The 17,190-nt window shown below is 41.2% G+C and overlaps 2 protein-coding genes across 2 annotated transcripts; both read right to left on the reverse strand.

The window, feature by feature from the left end:
- Positions 1 to 694: 694 nt before the first annotated feature.
- Positions 695 to 11,426, reverse strand: LOC307250719 (high affinity choline transporter 1-like). Its single transcript, XM_080027880.1, has 9 exons — positions 11,350 to 11,426; positions 8,830 to 9,019; positions 8,601 to 8,714; positions 7,317 to 7,472; positions 6,062 to 6,210; positions 5,696 to 5,842; positions 4,421 to 4,574; positions 2,701 to 2,918; positions 695 to 1,921 (listed from the first exon to the last, which is right to left on the reverse strand). Exons 2-9 carry the CDS (start codon positions 9,011 to 9,013, stop codon positions 1,421 to 1,423), a joined length of 1,623 nt encoding a protein of 540 aa, XP_079884006.1. The 5' UTR covers positions 9,014 to 9,019; positions 11,350 to 11,426; the 3' UTR covers positions 695 to 1,420.
- Positions 11,427 to 13,018: 1,592 nt separating this feature from the next.
- On the reverse strand, positions 13,019 to 16,875 carry cfap161 (cilia and flagella associated protein 161; the record flags this gene model as incomplete). The annotated part of the gene is made up of 8 exons (XM_080027656.1): positions 13,019 to 13,196; positions 13,660 to 13,733; positions 13,911 to 14,033; positions 14,232 to 14,267; positions 14,901 to 14,982; positions 15,181 to 15,398; positions 15,515 to 15,604; positions 16,804 to 16,875. 8 exons carry the CDS (start codon positions 16,873 to 16,875, stop codon positions 13,019 to 13,021), a joined length of 873 nt encoding a protein of 290 aa, XP_079883782.1.
- Between the last annotated feature and the right edge of the window lie 315 nt (positions 16,876 to 17,190).

Genomic DNA, 17,190 nt, shown 5'->3' on the forward strand with positions numbered 1-17,190 from the left:
TCCTCGGATACTGAATGTGATATCATTGTTCTTTGTTCCTTTGCATTTCTGTAAATCAATTTTTGTTGCAAGACCTCATTTCTGATACCTCATCAAAGTCAGGAACATAGCCTATTAATTGTATGAAACATTCCATGTGTTAATTTCACAATTGAAATAATTTAAGAGCATTTAATGAAATGGTAAGATATAGGCCTACAGTTATTTATTTCTCTGATTTCTCTCGTTTTCGTTAATAGGCTATATCCCCAGAAAACAAAACGCATACTTCATTAAAGCATTATCTTCACACGACACACGTATTTCGTTCGTTTTCATCAGATGTTTTCGATGCTTTAATTACTGAACCTGTTAAAATGTTAAGATGTGTTAAAAACGGCATTATTTGTGATACTTTCAAACTCCAAATCTCGTGAGATTCAGTGAGGTCCAGGCTGTTTAGGTTCATTCAGTGTTAAGTTGTCGCCCCCTGCTGCTACAAAGCTGACATTGCAGTTGCATTTTAATAGACTAAATGTCAACGCGTATATCAAATACAACTGTAACATCAAGTCTTCTAAAGAAGTAAAGGTGAAAACATTTAAATGCTGTGTGTGACAAGTAAAGGTAAAGAAGCAAACGTCACCTGTGCATTTGTGCGTGTGTGTGTTTCGTTTTGCATATAATCACACATTAAAGGACACATATTCCATCAGATGAAACGATTAGAAACAGCCTCTGTTTCATTTCTTTATGAACACTTTGCAATCACAAAACATCTAAAAATAGTAACAATAATACTTCTCTATCTTGATGGTCCTGGGACAATGATCCCTTTTGAAGCATATCATGAAAAACACTAAAAACCTACTTTTTTCTCTCTGAGGAATATTTGACCTCAGCGTCTTAAGTATTGCATCTTCCTTAGCATTGTTTTGTCCCTTCAGTGCTTAATATACGCAAAGAGTACAAAACTGCTTTGTAGAAGGTACGACTTACACAATTGAATAACACCGACTGAGTTGTATACTGGAAAGGTTTGAGTGGAGAACGATATATTTACAAACTAGGGCTTTTTTTGTTGTCTTACCTGTGATTCACAAGGACAAAGGTTCCCTTTTAAAAAGGATTACGAGGACCGTGTGAAAAAATGTAATTGAATAGCATCAGGATCTTGATGTCTTCATAAGCGGCCTTGATCCTCTTCTGTTATAAAGAGACACCCACACCGTGTCCCTGTTCCTCCCTGAATCACTCTCCAAAGTGCTGGTCAGAGTCTGGTGCATATAAAGCATATCATTTAGTATTAAACGTGTGAGGCATACAGTACATGTAAGAGTGTGTGGGTAAATAGTCTGTGCGAGAGAAGAGTCGGTTGGTAGGAATTTGCATAAAAACAAGGTTGTCTATACTTTGGCTGAGGAGGTTGTACTTAAAAATCCTATAATTTTGTATTAAGAATACCGCTTTTCTCCTTGTGAGGAGGAACCACCACCTCCTCCCCCACTGCCTCTTTTTTCTCCTCAAACACCCGCAGTATGTCCCACGAGCGAGGCATCAGCTGGGCCAGCTGCGACACCGCCATGATGCATATGACGGAGGAAAGCATTGCCGTAGTCCTATAGGGGAAATACTGCGTGATGACTCCGCCCTGCTCCCTCCAGCCCGGGTAGAGGATGACAGGGGGGATGCCCAGCACCGGCTCACCGCTCAGCGTGCGCAGCCCCAGTCCCACCAGGTAGCCCGATACTGCGCCGTAGCTGTTAGCGCTGCTGAAGTGCAGCACGCAGACCAGCTGCGGCAGCATGATGCAGTAGAGGAGGTCCCCGCTCAGCAGCCACAGGGCGAACACGCTGTCGTCACCGAAGGCCAGGCCGGTCCCCGCCAGGCCCACCAGCAGCACGCTGACACGGATCACCCGCTGCAGCTCTCGCTCCGAGGCCTGCGTTGGAGGGAGGAGGAGAGGGACAATACAAAGTTAACTTGGCTTAAAGGGGGAGTCGGCTATTCTGGAGAATGCTTGTTGTCAAAAATCACTTTTATCACGATCTGCAACCTGTCTGTACTCTGTGTGTGTGTGTGTGTGTGTGTGTGTGTGTGTGTGTGTGTGTGTGTGTGTGTGTGTGTGTGTGTGTGTGTGTGTGTGTGTGCCGGAAAAAAATCCAGTGTTAAAGGAGATGTACAGTAAGTGATTTCATCAGACAGTGCCGGGATGGAGAGCAGCAAGTCATCGTTCTCGGGCCCAGAGACCCACCTCTTTATAGCGGTCTGTCTCCTGATGGGATCAATACGAGCGGGATACTCAAAATTGTTTCTGGCACTTACTACAAAGCTGAATGACTGGGAGAGCTGTGATATGAACTGTGCATACTGGTTAAGTGATTGCTGTAAGATTATGGAGTGATTTAACACGTATATTAACAAAATATCACTTACTTCTCCTTTAATACACAGCCTAGTCTCTGTGAACGTATGTTGCTAGTTATGGTGGGCCCCCATTGACTACAAAACCTTTGTTTAAATGCCGGTTTGCAGAGACTAGGTTATGTATTCACACCAGATATTGTTTTCAGCGCCAACACACACAGTAGGGACAGGTGGCGAATGCTGAGGGGATATTCCCCGATTTTGACAAAAAAAAGGGATTTTGACAACAAGCATTCCCCAGAATGTCTGACTCCACCTTTAATTCTGAACCAAACAAAACACTCACACACACACCTTCTTCCTCAAAGTGGTCTTGTATATGTTTTGCGTAAACATGGATGCTGAGGACAGCAGCACAGAGTCCATGGAGGACATTACTGCTGCAGCCACAGAACCAATGCCTAACACTGACAACCAGGTGGGCGTGAGGTACTGCAGCGCCAGTGGCAAGATCTTCCCTGCCTCCCCTCGCTCAAAAGGAGGGGGCAGACCGTATGCTGTCTGGTTCCAGTCTTAGAGGAAAGGAAAGCAATAGAGAGAAGGAGATGTACAAAGGTAGAGAGAAAGAGAGAACGAGAGGGGGAGAGAGTGACAGAAAAGGGTTGAGAGGGAAAGAAATTATGGGAGGGGGGTGGAGATGCGTTTTAAGATCATCAAAAATGTCCCACCGTATTTAGCATGCTATGCTCATCTTAACTGGTGCATGCACATTCCAACAGGAGTTTCTTTCACCAACACATGCGAATGCAACCAAGATTTTATCAGCCCACTACATAAGCATCTTTTTTTTATTATGAACTTAACTTATACAGAGCTGCTTGAAAGCATGTGAACCCATTGAGCCTTTTGGAATTGTATTGAGTTTAACCATTATTAATACATTTTTTATCAATACCAGTATTTTTTATATGTGATAACAGATGTTTGTTGTTCATCAATTCAACATTTTTCTTTTCCGGAAATCAATTGTTAAAAATAATAAAACAAATTATTTGCCAACTTTTGTATGTGCAAAAGTTTGTGAACCCTGAGCTGCATTGCTTGAAGAGAGTTGTGATGTTGTACAATTGTTTAGGAACAGCTATAAATTAATTTCCAAAAAGTTTGAGCTCCATCGGTCCACCGTGAGGCAATCATCTACAAATGGCTCAGTCAACATGGCTTTTATGGGGGAGGGTTGCTTAAGACGCCTCGGCTTTCAAAATAGAACAAAACTGCTTGTCACAACTTTGCCAGAGAGCAACTGGAGATACCTGAAGTATATTCTGTTGACAGATTAGTCCAAAATTGAACTGTTTGGTCATAACCAAAACCGCCATGTTTGGGAATACTTGTGAATATTTTTGAAAGAAGTCCACTTCTAAGCAGATGTTCATTCACTCTCAGAGCTCCCCATTTGTAGATAATATGTCTAATGGTGAACTGATGGAACTCAAACTTTTGCCAAATTATTTGTTTTAACAATTCATTTCTGGAAAATAAAAATGTGGAATTGATAAACAAACATCTGTTATTTATTTTATATAAAAAATACTGGTAATGATAAAAATGAATGAATAATGATTAAACACAATGCAATTCCAAAAGGCTCAAGGGGTTCACATACTTTCAAGCAGCTCTGTATTTGCAATAATGGGACAACTTGCGCTAGACTACCTTTGTGCAACTTTTAAATGCTTGTTCATATATGTATTTATTTTCTGCTTTTAAATGATTGTTTATATTTTTATCGATTGGGATGACTGTAAATGTGTGTGTGTGTGTGTGTGTGTGTGTGTGTGTGTGTGTGTGTGTGTGTGTGTGTGTGTGTGTGTGTGTGTGTGTGTGTGTGTGTGTGTGTGTGTGTGTGTGTGTGTGTGGTAATTCAGGCACAGCACATGTTGTACTTCCTGTGCAATACAGTTTTTTCTATTATATTATTCTATTCTAACGATGGTAGTGGTACATCATCATAATAACATGTAAATTGTAAGATATGCATGCGCAGGTGCTGTATGCGCACAGCTGAGTCTACCTGCAGAGGCGGCCGCTGCTCCGATGACAACTGAGGGGATTCCCATTAAAAACACTGCCCCAGCAGCAGCAAAGCAGGTAACCTGAGCCTGAGCAGAGGAGGCTGCAGACAGGATCCTCTGGTATAGAGCTTGATAGGCCAGTCCCCCAAGAGCCTGTTACAACATACACAAGCACACACACATAAAAAACACATCCAAGCTCTGTCAGTGTGGCCATTCATGCAGTTCACAACAGGCAGTTTAGATTCCTTTTATATAACAAGATTACAAATAACAGCTGCATTACAGGTGCCTATTACAGGGCCCTGCTATTGTACATGCTCTTTTAAGGATAGATTCACATGTTTTCAAGTCCGTCTAAAAAACAAAACTCACATGCCCTAAAATTGCTGCAAATGTTCCTTGTGTTCACATTGGCCCTAAAACGATCCCCTGCAATTAGGGATTCCAATGGAAGAGATATTCCAATGTACGAAATGACCTCGTTGTGTTGCTATCCCTTCACAGCAGCTCAGCAAGGACAAACTATTTAGGGAAACATGTTGTACTAAAAAATATCAACTTTGTAAGGTACCTATACCTATAATTTGGCTTACATAAACTGCTGAATTCTCATTATTTTCACATTGTGGATTGTTTCCTCCCAGTTAAACAAAAGAGGAGGGGGTGGGTGGGATCTTTTCATTGCCAGTGTGGACAAGAGGTACGATTATAGCACCAACAACTATTAATGCACATATTATAATACAATTCAATGGAACAGTGCCACCTGCTCAGAAACCCTGTGCTTTTCCTCATAGGACAAGTCAAAACGTCCACTGTAATTAACATCACCGGAGCTTCAACTGCTAAACTAAAGTCATATTCTGTCAAACTTTGCTGCACATGCGCACAAATCAATATTTTTTCTCTATCAGTTAAGTCTATTTTAACGACGGGGTTACATAGAGTAATGGCGGGTTAAGTGGTCTCACCAAGTGAAAATGGCAACACAATGAATAACAATGTGTGTTCCATAAAGGGTGTTGCTCTTGTGCATGCTGGCTCACTGTCACACTGAATCTTGGGGACACTTGAATAAAAGATTTCCCGGTTTGAGGACAGCGGATTACTACCCGGACACAAACATTTTGGTGAATTTATTTTTCCGTGACTGAAAAGCTCAAATGTTGAGTTTCAATGATATGCAGGACGTATGCGATGACACAGCTGAGGATGCTGTACGTCTAACTCCACCACACACAGTGACATAAAAATAAAAAATTAAATCTAACCAACAACAGCATCTCATCCGCCCATTTTCCTGCATCTGCCAGCTCCAACTCTCCTATCCATGAGTTCACATTTGTTTGGTTGATGTTGATGCTTTGTGACAAGTCAGTGACCACGGGATTGAGTAACAAAAAAGGAATACAGAGCCACTGAAACAGAGGGGGAAAAACATGTTATAGCAAAAAAAGAATAAAATAAACTACAAGTCATCTAGAATTACGTACATTTCGTAACATACTTCATCATGAATGTATTTAGCTTTCTCATCTTTACCCCACTCCATCCTCCTCCGTCTCTCCTCTCACTCTATCTATACAACATTCCCGCCCTGTATTTCTCTCCCAAAGCGATTCCTCTGTGTTTCTCACCAGGCTGACGAAGATGAAGGAAAGCTGGATGATATCGGTGTAGGCAACAGAGTAGAGGCCCCCTAAAAATGTGTAGAGGATGGAGACGGCTGCCGATATAACAATGGATAAGGCAGACGACAGCCCAAGGATGATGCTCATGGTTCCTCCTGGGAATCGCACAGACCGTTAAATTAGAGCTGATATATGAACATATTATGGATAAGGGCAAAAAGTCACATGTCATTAAAGCTATAGTGCGAAACTTCTGTCGCCCCCATGAGTTATTACAACACTGTCGGCGCATCTACATGGAGGTTAGCCTTCACTGATCGCGCATGGATTTTATTCATCTGGCTGTACGTCCAGGTTTTTCTAAAACATTTCTTGGGCGCTTCTTGGGATGTTTCCTGGGAAGTGTTGGGGGGCGACACCAGTTTGTAAACGCTGCCATACTGAGAAATACAGAGAGAGTTTTGTGAAGCTGAAAGGCTTATGGCGTATTCACACCTGCCGTGTTTAGTTTGGCTGAAACGAACTTGGGTGCGCTTCCGCCTTCGGTGCGCATCTTTCAGGCAGGTGTGAATATAGAAATCGCACTCATGGGCAGACCAAACGAGGACAGCAAGACCCAGCTGAAGAGGTGGTCTCTGTGCCCTTCCAAACAAATTCTGCTGCAGTTGTTGTGTGGTGTGAATACGTCCCGAAAGCAGGATGCACTGTGCCTTTTCATTCTCTTCTTTTTTAATAAATTACAGTGAAAATTATAAGTTTCACATCGTAGCCTACAAGCCACAAATTGAGGCATTGACATACATATTTCAACCAAATGAAACAACAATATTTCGATGTTTTTATTTATAGACAGTATAGTATTTATTTATTATTTTTAATCCCATATTAGATCTCTCTCTCTCTCTCTCTCTCTCTCTCTCTCTCTCTCTCTCTCTATCTCTCCAACTCTCTCTCTCTCTCTCTCTCTCTCTCTCTCTCTAATGAATGAATGAATGAATGACCTTAGCATACGTGTTGTTTTGCTTTGTGATGCTGGTTCACTTGCAAGAAGTGCAATGTGAAAGTGTACCAACTAGAACAAATCAAAATTCAATTTGGTCTGGACCAAAGCAGGTGTGAATACACCCTTACTCGACTTTGTGTCAACTAATTTATGGCTTGAATGTAACCAACATTCATTTAAATGAAAAAGTTACACAATATATGGCTTTGAAATTTCATGTTGAAGTTGATACGTAAAGACAATGTAAGTACTACTTACCAAGAGCAGCAAGTATGCAGGCCACCCACAAAACATCACTGACCAAAGCAGGAAGCAGCAGGGTTGCTGTGAACAGGTTGCCGTAACGATGCTGAAACGGGTCCAGCATAGTCACGTATCGCTTCGACCTCATAGGCTTTGCAAAAAAAAGTCCTCCTAAATTAAGAAACAGGCAGTATACAAAGAAGACAAGTGTTGAGGGGAGACACCTCTTTGTCATTCAAAAATGTTCCAATGATTTAAAGTAGAGCTGAAATGATTAGCTAATTGGAAACAGAAAACAATTAAGAGACATTAGCAACGATGTTGATGTCATTTTTAAACAAACATGTATTGGTTCCAGTTCAAATGTGAATTTTTCCAAATGTCTTTGGGTTTTGGAAAATTGCTCTTGAAATGTTCCACTTTCTTTTGCACATACAGCATCATCATGTGTGGGGTCTGACTTGTGCTTAAAGTTGTTTTATTCACGCAGTGGCTTAGTTGTTAGTGCCGTGTCACCCCACTGCAAAGAGTGTGGAATGCCTGTATTAAAATGATCTGTATGTGGGGGAGGGGTAATGGTGGAAGTAGGATATTGTCTGTTTTTGATCATCTTAATAATGCTCTTGCACAAAAGAAATTGCCCGCTGGCCATGTGCAATAGCAATAGCGGATATGAATATATTTTAGTACAATGCATGCCATATCCTTACAAGAACCCGTCTGTGTCTGGAAAGTATTAGTCATCATTGCAGATTTTGCTGCTGACCGGAACGAGCGCGATGACTTGCATGTGAGTCATAGCGTTTCTTGTTTCTATATGGCTGAACCTGACCATATGAATATGAAATAAATGATTTCAAAATAGCAACTCTACGGCACGTCACACGTGGATTACATATAAGCCTTGTTGGTTGACATAAAGCTTTGTGCTGCATTTGGGCACAACGATAGGCGGGGGGGGGGAATCAGCATTTTCTTTCTTAAGCAATATCAGGATTGTCATGGACGATCTCAGTTCCTTGAACTTGTGTGAATGTGTTCATTTCCATTTGTTGAAAAATCTAAATGTAGACACTTCATTTTAGAGTGAGTATCAGTCAAAGATCAGATGCAAATCACACTCATTTATAGGAATTATTTTGGTGTGTGACTTTTGTCATGTTATGGTGCAGTGTAGTAGATGCGATTATCACAACCTGTCACTGGAGTACTGCACGTGGATTGAAATACAACTCTAGGGGGTCTGCTGTGTGTTGTTGTACAAAACTTACAGAAGCATCCTTTGTTTGAGGTACTCACCCAAAAGAAAATTGATAAGATATGCTGGAGGCCCCATCGCCCAGATCAGACCTTGAGACGGAGAATAAACAGCCTCTGCAGTTCCCATGATGTATCCTCCACCGACCCATGTGGCTAAAAAGGGAAGTGCAAGGGGGCAAAAAAATGGCATGAAAAGTTAAGCGAATACACAATACAGTAAGTGAACACAACTGGAGTACTGCTGAGTGAAATCAAAGCCCAGCTCTACCTGTCATGGTGAAAACCCCGACCAGCACATTGATGTTGCGGCCGCCGACCATGGCGATCTCGCTCTTGCTGCCGGACAGAGTCTTCTCCACTTTCTTGGATTTTCGAGATGCCCAGATCCCGATTCCCAGGATGACAATGTAAAACACCACCACAGCCACCAGTCCAGGAACGTTCACTGCCATGATTGTCTGGTTGCACAAGTCCATCAATTACAGAAACATGTTATCGTAGGCACAAGCACAAATAAATAGATTAAAAGAAAGGACCAGCTGTTGCTGTTGTTTGTTAAAACAGCTCTTAACAAGGGCGCTGTGCTACAAACTACTGTCTACTGAAAAAAGGGACAATCCCTTTTCAGCCTAATACAGTAAGTCTCAACTTTTGTAACACTGTGAACAGGCACCATGAAGGCTTCTACCACTCTGCACAAATTATAGTACAATCACAGACTTTATGACTTCCTCTGGTGTCCCTCCCAAAAAAGGGTTAACAAACATTCTTGTTCTCCTCAGTAAAACTTGGGCATCATTTTAGCATCATTATAGTAGCATTCAAACATCGTAGCAATCATTTTAATATTAGCAGGCTACTGCTACATTAGCAAGCCTATGCAAAAGTTAGGCTACTTGATGAGTCTTCAAAACATGTGTAGTGTTGCCCAGCCGATACCTGAGACTGACAAAGAGCCATAGTAGCATCACCTGAAAGAAGCACTTCACGAGCAATTTGCCCTGATGCACTGTATGAATGCCCTGGAAGTTGGCAGAGCTGTCCTTAGAGTAATACAAAGTGATAACCGTTCCTAATCTTGCCTGAGACGCTCCTGTATCAGCATGAGACCCACAACAAACAAACAAAAAAACGTGTGGGGGAACAAGCAGGGCCGGACTGCCATTGACGACTCTGATGTCATCTCCTCCGTACTGTTTTTGTGTGTGGGAATTTTGTTTTTAAACAACCTTGGGAGAGTTTGGATTCTTCCGTTATTTAATTAAACTGGTCGGAGTATTTTTAGACCCCAGTATTTTTCCACTTGCCTTCAGTCTTTCTCAAGCTGGATCTCTTCCCCTAACAGGCTGGGCTTTGGAAGAGTATTTCAGCCACCGTGTTGGAAAATAAGTATAAGTAAAAAAAGCTTTGTTTTTCAAATTAAGGCTTGCCACAACCTGCCAATATACTGGAAAAAGACATGTGAGCTTGCACTAATTGCATGGTATGAAGTCCTGAAAACAGTTATTTAAGTTCGAGTTAAACAGTTGTTTATTCCCAGAGGAATTTATTTTAGAAAGAGGGAACTGCTCCGATTAAATACACTTGCAGAAAACCCAGCTGAGCATTAAGAACTATGGAAAGCTTTTTGTTTTCCACTAAAGCAAACTGGATGTTATTCCCTTCAGCTTGCTCAGTTATTTCACTCACACATACTGTATCCTCCACTGTTCATTGTATTGACATGGATGTGTACTTGGTCAGTAATTTCTTTCTTTTTCTTTGCAGTTTGTATCACAAAGTATTTCCTGAATGCATGGAGCAGGTCAGCTTGACATACTAAACTGCACTTTATAGTATACTGCTGCTGACCTTGTTGCGAGACGCCACTGATTAATCTTTAAGATGTATTTCCTTCGGGTGTGTGTGCATGTGAAGTGTGCCTTAAAAATGATTTTTAGTGGGCCTACAACAATGCAAAAATAGCATTATTACAATATGTCTTACAAAGAAATGATGCCTGAACTGATGTTATGCACGGATCCTAGTAGAGCTGTCAGAAACCTCAATAGGCTACATTGTATCTGATGACCTCACATAGACACAAAACGCACACATATTAACAATGTAAATGTAGCAGTTAAGAAAATGTATCCCCTCAGTGTGCAGGGACAATGTTTAGCATCAGCTAATATTTGATTTGAGGGGAAAGAAAGCAACGCTTTAAAATAGCAACTTGACAAATGAACATGTTCATGCTTTCAAAAATCAACCCGGGCCAAACATCACTTGGATTTATCCCACACTCACCACCACACATTAAGTTATTTGATAAGAGTGCGGGTTTCAACGTAAATCAAATAATAGAATAGCGCTAATGGTTATTCCATGAGCGATCAGAGGACAGGCCAGGCGCCACAGAAACGTATCAGAGAAGGGCATCACCACCAGTCGCCTCATTAGCGAGCAATTGCTGGAGCAATCTATGGAGGTTATCAATAGACCCTATACGTAAACTATCGGTTCTGTCTTTTGGGAAGGTGCTCGTGTGTGAGCGCCGGGCTGGCATTAGAAAGCAGCGGCATTCTACTAGAACCCGGTAGTCCACATTCAGCTAGTCGATGAGAAATGGCAACCGCTATAAAACGCATGAAAAAAAATGAAATAGAATTGCTTAAAAATAAACACACCGTAACCGGATTGAACTGTGCATTCAATATATTCCATTATACAAGGACAATGATGTGTGTTTTTTTTTAAACATGATCATTTAAAATTCTCCTTCCCATGTGGGGCTAAAATAACTCACCTGTCTGAAAAGTCGAAGACGTTAACGCACATCTGCCTCCAGCGAGCACCAGTGTCCTTAAAGACCCGGCGTTTCAATTGTTCCCTATATTGTTGTCTCCCTCTGAAACGTGACACCTGGAGGAGGAGGGGGCGTTCAGCGTAGAGAATAGAATAAAAAATGGGTTATATGACACAGGAAAGGCGCGGTGTGTTTTATGTGCTGTCGCGACAGGATGTAACGGCGTTTCCTTTGAATTAGCCTATATTTGCATGACTAAATCGAAAGGGCAATGTATAACGCTTCGATACGTTGCGCACAACTGGAATAAAACAGCAGCCGTTCGAAATTGTTGCGAACCGGTGTAGCAAAATCGTCCTTCGTCTTGAACGCACCCGGGACGGCCTGCCTTGATACGTTATGCAGCGTGTAGTAGAGAATATGCATAACGTAGATGAGTAATGATATTGTAATTGGTGACAGGAAACACTCACCAAGATGTGAAACAGGGTGCCAAATAGGCTACTCTAGCTGAAATCCTAAACGTATCGATACATTTCACTGCGGATACAGAAATACTGTGTCCGAAAGGTGATACTACCAGCACATGCCCGTGTTGTACAACCATGCTGATTGTGTTGCGTAAATCATTCTCGTTTTACTGCGAGAATGTGAACGACAACTGTGTCAAACTGCACGGACACATGCATAAACACTATCTTGTTGCATAGGTCTACTTAGCAACTTAGCAAATGCAAGGGACTGACGTAAAAGGATTCACTTAGGCCTATAAAATATATCATTAGATTTAATAGGCCATAATAAGTTGCCTTGCCTAACTCATATTTACACGACATATACAATAGAATTTGCAGTCAAACCATAATAAGGTAATGTAATGCAACAGTAGCACAGACATAAAAAAGGAAAGAAGAAAAGTCACATCTGTCTACTTTTTCCTTACATTAGTATATAGCTGCTGGTCATAACTAGACCATGTAAAACTTTTGCTGCAAAACATTGTTTGTTGTTACATTTACCAGTTACTCTACCCTCAAGGAGACAGTGTCCACAAGCTCAATTAACACAAATTGTCACACATGGTTGAAGGGGCATTAAGTCAAAATGTCATTCATGGCCTGACCTACTTCCTCAACAGAGTGCAATAAAACAAATCGCCTTATACTTGTTATCAACCAGTTTAGAGTGTTGTTGTTTTTGAACACACTAAAATGTTTTAAAGGACTGCATAAGGTTGGCTGGTGAGGACTGTGCAGATCCTGTATTGCACCTTTCATGATGGAACTCACACTTCTCATTCAAACTCATTTTTTAAGTGGAGATTGTAAATGCATGGGAAAAATGTCGAAATCCTTTTACTGAGCAATATCACAGTCAGTTTTTAATTTTTTAATTTGTTTTACTATTGCCTAACTAAAACAATGTAAGTGTTCCCCTCCTACGTCTGAAGACAGATATCAAATGTTTTTTCCTAGAAAGCCTCCTGGTGCTTTGGCTGACTAATGTGTAACATGTAACCCTTTCACCCTGGTTGGAGTCCAGTCTGGAATATCTTTGCACAAGAAGAAGGCAAATCAATGACCCAAAACCGAGAAAAAAAAACAAGCTTTATTTTCAGAATGTTTAGGTGTTGTAAATGATGTGCTATACAAAGTGGATCACGGTGGATTCAGATACCAGGGTTTGCCTCTGTGGGCTCTTGGTTGTCAGCCGTCGACTGTGACTGGTTGAGAAGTTCAAGCCGGTTCTCTGCGGTGCACAGCATCCAGTGGTTGGTGTCCTTCTCCGCTTTGTGTGAGTCCAGGAAAGTGTGAGCTGTCACCTCATACTCTTTGCCATATGTGGTCCTGCAGGGACACAGCTGTTACCTACTAATACTGAGGGCATGCAGGCATTGTAACATGACTCTCATTAAACGCCCTATTGGAGGTCCTCATCTTTAGACAACCAGACAAGACAAGTGGCTGTGAGGAGCTGACTGTAACTATGTGAATCTACGTGGTGTATTTCTGCCAGTATGTTTTCAGCAAAGTGATAATGTTTTACCAACATATATCAGCTTGAGTTTGGGTTGAACTCATAGTTGCTTTGGAGTTGAATGTGAGTAGAGATAGATTTTTCATATCTCATTATCCTTATAAAATCTGTGTTCCTCTGTTATCACATATTTGACTATAATCAGTTCCAATTTTTCAATGGACCTCCAAGTTGTCAGCAGACATGAGAAAAGCCTTTGTGTTGCGTCTTATGCAGCAACATATAGCTAACCCTTTCCGTGGGGCTATGTTAAAAAAGAAAATGGGAAAGTACCAAAGGACTTGATCACCGAGAGCAGCGAGAGCATGGTTTGTCTTGCAGTGTATGATCACCACGTCCTCATTAGCCTGTAAAAAAACAAAAACACAAAACTATTTCATATTTTCATGGGAATTGTCAATGCAATGGAGTTGAATGGGACACTTTCTACGTACCGTTGTCAGTTCCACAATTTAAACCACAGGAAAAAGGCTGATGTTGCAACAAGTGACATAATTAAGAATGAAAGTACAGTAAAGACTCACAGGGACAGGTTGACCCTCATATTCAAGCCTCTCCTGAGGGTCAAAGTGCAGTATTTTCCACCATGTTAGGAAGGAACACTTGTCATCCAGGTTTACCTCTTGTAGGCGGGACTTCTTGGAACACTTTAAAAGAAGACACGGTGATATTTAAAGCGATAGATAAACATAACCGCTGTGTTCTGCATTTTACTTAAGAGTGCATGGGAGTGTTTCACTGTTCTGCTTTGTTTAAGGGCTCACCACAGTCGGTGGTTGTTCAGTGTAATGTATTCTCAGTGACGGTTGCACTCAATCAATAATTCATGTTTAAACTGGATCTACCTTTTGAAAACTTTGCAGGTCACTCGACAAGTAAAGCTGCGGAAAGACAGAGGGAAAGGGGAGATATGTCAACACACAAAGTGACTGACAAAAACTATTGAAGCATTTTCTTTCAAACAATCTATAAACATCTGTTCAAAAATCATGAATTCACGTATCTCTGCCACCGACGGCAAAAATAGTCTTCTATTTTAAAGAAATATTAAAGGTGTATTCCACCAGCGTGGTACTTCACTTCCGTAACGTTTGTTGAGATTATTTTGGAAAAAGTATGGAACAAAAGCAACTAAAAGAGCCCCTGACTTGTAGTCCTTATTATCACAGCTCCTCTAAGGCAATTGCACATTTCATTTGAACCCGCCCTGCCTGGTAAATGCCCTCTTCTTTCAAACTCCTCACCCCCAGTTTGTAACACAAGCTCTCTGTCAAAACATTTAATTCTCCAAGGCCAACTGAGATAACCATAATACCCCGACATCAGAGCTATTTTCTTAGACTCCCTTCAGATCCGAAAAGGGATGTTACGCAACCTTTTCACAGGCTCTATTGTACTCCTTGTGATACGAAATACCGAACTCTGTGTCTAAAAATTCACAGTGTGGCCTTCAGCACAGTCAGTCTTTGTGTAAGGCACTTTATCTATATAGTATGTGTGTTTTGTTCACTTACCCCCATTGCAAATCCACTTGTTGTTCTCAAGGCAAAACTCTGCTCAAAATGCAGAGTGGATCCTTCAGGACTGCCGTCTATGCTGTAGTCACACAGGCAGTGTTACAGGTGTACATCTGGCAGTTTTACCTTGCACTTTAAAAGGTGTGTGCTGAAAAAGTTTTAACTGCATTTGTGTGTGTGTGTGTGTGTGTGTGTGTGTGTGTGTGTGTGTGTGTGTGTGTGTGTGTGTGTGTGTGTGTGTGTGTGTGTGTGTGTGTGTGTGTGTGTTTGTGTGTACCTGGTAATGATGAAGGCAGTGCGTGTGCAGGCATCAACACATTGGCCTGCACTGATTCCACACGGAGCTTGAATGGCAGGCGACGGAGTCTTGTTCAAACTGTTAATGTCTGCGTTGATGCTCACTGTGCTGCGCGCCCTGTTTTCTCCTCCCATGTTCACCAGCATCACAACATCCCCAAAGTGCAATCTTCCATCGCTGCTCGCAGTGAGATCAACCTACGCCAAGGAACAAAGCCCTATTACTGTTATCCTCCCCATTACTATCATCATTGTCCTGTTACTGTTGTTGCTAGCTGTTAATGATGCCGTTCATGAGCTTCAATTCATTTTACCGGTCTCAACATGTTCTGCTTGAGGACTTCTACTTTCTGGGCAGCAAGCTCACCCCTCTGTTTCTTCTCCAGATACTCGTTCTTTGCATCCTGGGAAGAAAAAGAAAAACAACATCAGCGTTCCCTACTGCCAGTGGTTTACTGTATCATTTACAACATCATTGGATCATTCTCTTCTTCCTCAAAACCCACTTCATTGTTCCTGTGTTGCTGTTGTGATGCGTAGCTGGCAAACTGCAGGGGTGAGTGTGAGTCAATACAAACTCAGACTGTATAAAGCCCATGGTTTACACCCACAGAAGGTTATTTTAAATTCAAAGAGAACTCCTACCTTTTTTTCAACGACACCAATATGTCTGACTGCATTTGATTGAATTGTGTATTAGATTACATTATGCACAATACATTGAGGAAGGAGCAGCCATCAATTATTGGGTTGGAATATTTCACTTAGGGTTGACAATCATGGGCCTATATTTTCAATGAGTTACAACAAGCCAAATGATACAAGAACAAATGATACATAAATACTGTAGCATGTGACTTCCTCTCGTCTTGTTCTTGGTCACTGTGCCGGCCCTAAATCACTTTTCTTTAGATGTTTATCTGTTTATTGTAGCCTATTGCTGCCTATGTGTTAATAGGATTTAGCAATTCAACAAATATACAAACCACACTCAGGCCTACATTTGGTTCTGCATTAACAGTACTTTTCCATTCCATACTTTACCAGCTATGTGTGTTGTAATCCATTAATTTCCCCAAATACCCTGAAAGGCCGATCAAAACAGGTCCAGTAAGTTATTAGGCATATCCCTCTTATTTAGGGTTGAAAGCTGTCACAATTTAAGATCATATGTAACGTTATGACCAACTCATAGGCTAATCCTATGTTCGGTATCCAATGTGCTTTTTAAAACAGAACGACTATTTAAATAATACTGTAGGCTAAACTTTTTCTAATATTAATTTATTTTCTAGGCTACTTCCACAGCGTTAAAATTCATTTTCAGTCCATTATGTTATTGATGTAAGGCTGGCTTTACGGTGAAATGCAACTAGTTGCAATATAATTTCCATGCAATTCAAAAAGTAGCCTAGCCAAATCAGTCTCACGCAACAAAGCTGTCAACAAACAAATTCACTTGTGAACTTGCAAATAATGCTGACCAAAACATGTTATGGTTAAGCTACAAATGTGCGAGGTTAATGCTAGCTGGGCCTGTTGTGTTGTGTGTCCAATAAATTAACTAAAAAGGTAAAGCTAAGAGCTTTATTTTGAAACAAACCTCTTCTAAGCGCAGGTCCTCGTTCCAGTTTCCAATTCTCACATTTGTGCGGTACGTTTTCACTTGATCCATTATCGCTGTAGGGTAATATACTTCGACTGGTTGAGTAAGCTACAAACAAGATAAAACATCAAAAGATAGAGTTTGCATGGTTTGTGTTGTAGTTTCTATGGCAACTGATGGTGACGAACCAGCTGACGGACTCATCCGTCAGTTATCGCAGATTGTCGCGAGAGGTCGTGCTGAAACAACCGCTGATTGTTTGTAGACCTAGGCTAGAGCCATAGATAGGCTATAATACTGTATGTCTATGGGCTAGAGCCAGGCAGATCTCTTTGATATTTTTACTCACAGCAGCAAGACGAGCTCATGAAAAAATACTGACAC

This window comes from Ammodytes marinus, assembly GCF_949987685.1.
Source record: "Ammodytes marinus genome assembly, chromosome: 5".
NCBI lineage: Eukaryota > Metazoa > Chordata > Actinopteri > Uranoscopiformes > Ammodytidae > Ammodytes > Ammodytes marinus.

Coding starts and splice junctions, on each gene's coding strand:
- LOC307250719 (XM_080027880.1), bottom strand. CDS start 9,013: ATGGCAGTGAACGTTCCTGGACTGGTGGCTGTGGTGGTGTTTTACATT. Junction 8,715..8,829: donor CGGGGTTTTCACCATGACAG/GTAGAGCTGGGC, acceptor TTCCCTTTTTAG/CCACATGGGTCGGTGGAGGA. Junction 4,575..5,695: donor CGGATGAGATGCTGTTGTTG/GTTAGATTTAAT, acceptor ATGTTGTAACAG/GCTCTTGGGGGACTGGCCTA.